The following is a 3,578-nucleotide window of genomic DNA, read 5'->3' on the forward strand; positions in this document are numbered from 1 at the left end:
ATTCTCACATGGAAATTAAATTCCAGGTAACTCTACATAATCAGAGGGCAAGTATCTATCATTCAATTTATCCTAAAAAAATCTTGCATTGTAATACTGCTCTAGGTAAACATCTGTTTTTTTGCTATTCATGTCTTCACTATATAATCTACTTAATAATTGCCTTGCCAAATCTTAATTCCCTTTGTTTTTCTTTTTCAAGTAGAAGGGTGTTTTAAAACTCAGGCACTTTACCACATATTCTTCCCCAGGAAAATCTGTAGCAGATAGGTTTGTAGACTTGCCTTCTCTCTGGGAGAAACTTGTCTACTTCCATATGTGTTCAAGAAAAAAAACTGAGTTTTGTTGACATCGTAATTCCTTCAATATTCTCTGTATGTCACAGAGTCCTTTGAAACATAAATTATCTCCCAAACCCCCTGCTCCATGGGCTATAATTCTTACCTCAATCAGAGAAAAGCTGTGTATTTCAGAGATACATTAACAGAATGTAGAACAAAATGTCTCTCTTGGTCCCCACTAAGTGATTTTGTTTTAGGTAAATTTCTAGATCAGACATCCATGATGTAAGAATAAGAACATTCAAGAGCTAAATTTTTTGTCTTTTTTTTTTTTTTAGTTGAGATGGTGTCTCTGTCTCTGTCACCCAGGCTGAAGTGCAGTGGTGCAATCTCGGCTCACTGCAACTTCCACCTCCCAGGTTTAAGTGATCCTCTCACCTCAGCCTCCTACGTATCTGGGATTACAGGGATGCACTGCCACTCCTTGCTAATTTTTGTATTTTTAGTAGAGACAGGATTTCACCATGTTGCCCAGGCTGGCCTCGAACTCCTGGCCTCAGGTGATCCACCCACCTTGGTGTCCCAAAGTGGTGGGATTACAGGCGTGAGCCACCACACCCAGCCTTATCTATCATTTTAGATAACTGGCTCCTACTATGTCCTCTACTACATAGTCTTTACACCAAAGTATTTTGAAATGTTTGAATAAAATAGTTTTTAATTTCAATAGTAAAAGGTATTCTGGTTCATGCTAAATGGTATCTTACAGTACAAGATTTGATGTACCATGCTAAGACTACACCACCAGAACCCAAATCCTCAATGTTACCTGAGAGTGTTAGGCAGCTGCTGTAGGAGCATCCTGAAAGGGAATGTTGAACAACATCATCATTGCAGCGTCAAAGGGCACATGTAAATCACCACTCTAGTCATCCAGAACAGCTGACACTGTGGTATTGTTAAGCTCACTGCTCACAGAAGCTGAGGTCAGTTGGATGCTATTATCTGTGGTGGAGACTCTTCCACTAACAATTTCACTGGCATTCCTCTGTGGCCTCAGCAAAATAATGAGACACTTAGGAGCAAATATACAACCCAACAAAACATAGCTGGATGCCAAGATTGCAAATATTTCCACAGCCACTTTGAACTTGCCTTTGGTGCTCAAATAAGCAGGGACAAAAGAGATCCAGATGACGAAAAAGACAAGCATCTCAAAGGTAACGCATTTTCCTTCATAGTAATTATCTGGTAACTGGCGAGCCACAAAAGTTGTAAGAAAGCATAGCAAGGCTAGGAAGGCATCAATTCCAAACATCGAGTACAAAAACTCTATGGAAACTTCATTACATCCCAGAATGATCTTTGTATTTTGAGGTTCCATGTTCTTGTACACCATGGGAGGTTCCAATACCGAGTAGGCTGTACATATGCCAATCTCCACTAGAACGGAGATTAGCACAATGATTTTCCGATAAAGGGGGCGCATGGATGTAAGTTGAGTTCTGGATTTGGAAATTCTGTAGGCTAAAAACAGTGAACTAGTCTTTCCAAGAAGGCAAGACAGGCAAAGAGAAAAGCCCAGTGCCAGAGTGACCTGGCCGGCCATGCAGGACCAATTGTTTGGCTTGTCAATGAAAAGCATGGACGACAGCAGCGTGATGATCAGAGAAACCTGAACGAGAAAGCTCAGCTGCCGGTCACTGGCGTTCACCAGGGGAGTGTGCCTGTGTATCACATACACAGTTGTGACTGCCAAGACCACAAATGCCCCAAAGACAGAAAGAATGACAAGTGTGAATCCCAGGGCCTCATCATAAGCAAGGTATTCCACCTCTTTCAGCACACACTCGCTCTTTTGTGCATTTGACCAATAGTCTTCATCACATTGTTCACACTCCCTTTCACCTATTGAACGAAGAACAGAGAATTGACTGTAAAGAAATCCAATTGTCGGCCGGGCGCAGTGGCTCACGCTTGTAATCCCAGCACTTTGGGAGGCCGAGGCGGGCGGATCACAAGGTCGGGAGATCGAGACCACGGTGAAACTCCGTCTCTACTAAAAATACAAAAAAAAAAAAAAAAATTAGCTGGGCGCGGTGGCGGGCGCCTGTAGTCCCAGCTACTGGGAGAGGCTGAGGCAGGAGAATGGCGTGAACCCGGGAGGCGGAGCTTGCAGTGAGCCGAGATTGCGCCACTGCACTCCAGCCTGGGCGACAGAGCGATACTCTGTCTCAAAAAAAAAAAAAAAAAAAAGAAATTCAATTGTCCCCTTCCACTGCGAATATCCCAGAGCCCTCATAGTTCTAGAGTGGGGACTTGTTGAAAATCCCTTTATATAGAATATATATAATATCTCAAAAGAAATAGTGATAAAATGACCTTAGAGTGTACAGATAATATTACAGATTGAGAATTATTTTCAGTTTTGGAAAGTCAGTCTCCCTTCTCAGTTTCAGGCTTTTCCGCATTGGCCTTTTCCAGTAAGAAGCTTCTTTCTTACTACTCCAGTTAGCTAATTGAGAAGAGTGGTATGTATCCTCATAAACCCAAGAACAATCCACAAATGAAAAAAAAATGTAAAAAAAATTAAAGCTACTGAGGCAAAACAATCGAGAGAATTGTTAACAGGAATAAGGTTGATTAAAATGCAAATGTTTTCTGTCTTTCATTCAATATCACCCTTATGAAAGAGAATTTTGTCTTTGCTTACTCAGAGCTTTTCCCCTCTTCACCCTCCAGATGCAGATTTGAAGGAATAGGTAGAGAGTAACTGAGGATAAGAAGGAAAACAATGCTGGGCACAGTGGCCCAGGCCTGTAGTCCTAGCACTTTGGGAGGCAGAGGTGGGTGGATCACTTGAGCCCAGGAGTTCGAGACCAGCCTGGGCAACATGGCAAAACCTTGTCTCTGCCAAGTAATACAAAAAAATCAGCCGGGAGTGATAGTGCGTGCCTGTAGTCCCAGATACTTGGGAGGCTGAGGTGGGAGGATTACTTGAGCCCAGGAGGCTGAGTTTGCAGTGAGCCAAGATGGTGCCACTGCACTCCAGCCTGGGTGACAGTACAAGACTCTGACTCAGAGGGAAGGGGAGGGGAGGGTAGGGAAGGGAGGGGAAAAGAAGCAGCAGCAGTGGAGGAGGGGGAGAAAGAGGAGGAGGAAGAAGAAGCAAACGAGGAAGAAGCAGAAGCAGAGGAAGAAGGAGGAGGAGAAGAGGAAGAATAAGAAGAAGGAAGAGGAGGAAGAAGCAGGAGGGAGGAGGAGGAAGGAGGAAGAAAGAGAAGAAGGAAGAAGAAG

At 43.4% G+C, this 3,578-nt stretch overlaps 1 protein-coding gene across 1 annotated transcript in view; it reads right to left on the reverse strand.

The window, feature by feature from the left end:
• Positions 1 to 1,206: 1,206 nt before the first annotated feature.
• The window catches only part of LOC116463603 (vomeronasal type-2 receptor 1-like), a 20,933-nt gene continuing 18,561 nt past the window's right edge, over positions 1,207 to 3,578 (reverse strand). Inside the window, 1 exon segment of the mRNA XM_058434752.1 lies at positions 1,207 to 2,189. Coding sequence (XP_058290735.1) covers positions 1,207 to 2,189 — 983 coding nt within the window.

The sequence above is a fragment of the Hylobates moloch genome, unplaced genomic scaffold, assembly GCF_009828535.3.
Source record: "Hylobates moloch isolate HMO894 unplaced genomic scaffold, HMol_V3 SCAFFOLD_44, whole genome shotgun sequence".
In the NCBI taxonomy this organism is placed as follows: domain Eukaryota; kingdom Metazoa; phylum Chordata; class Mammalia; order Primates; family Hylobatidae; genus Hylobates; species Hylobates moloch.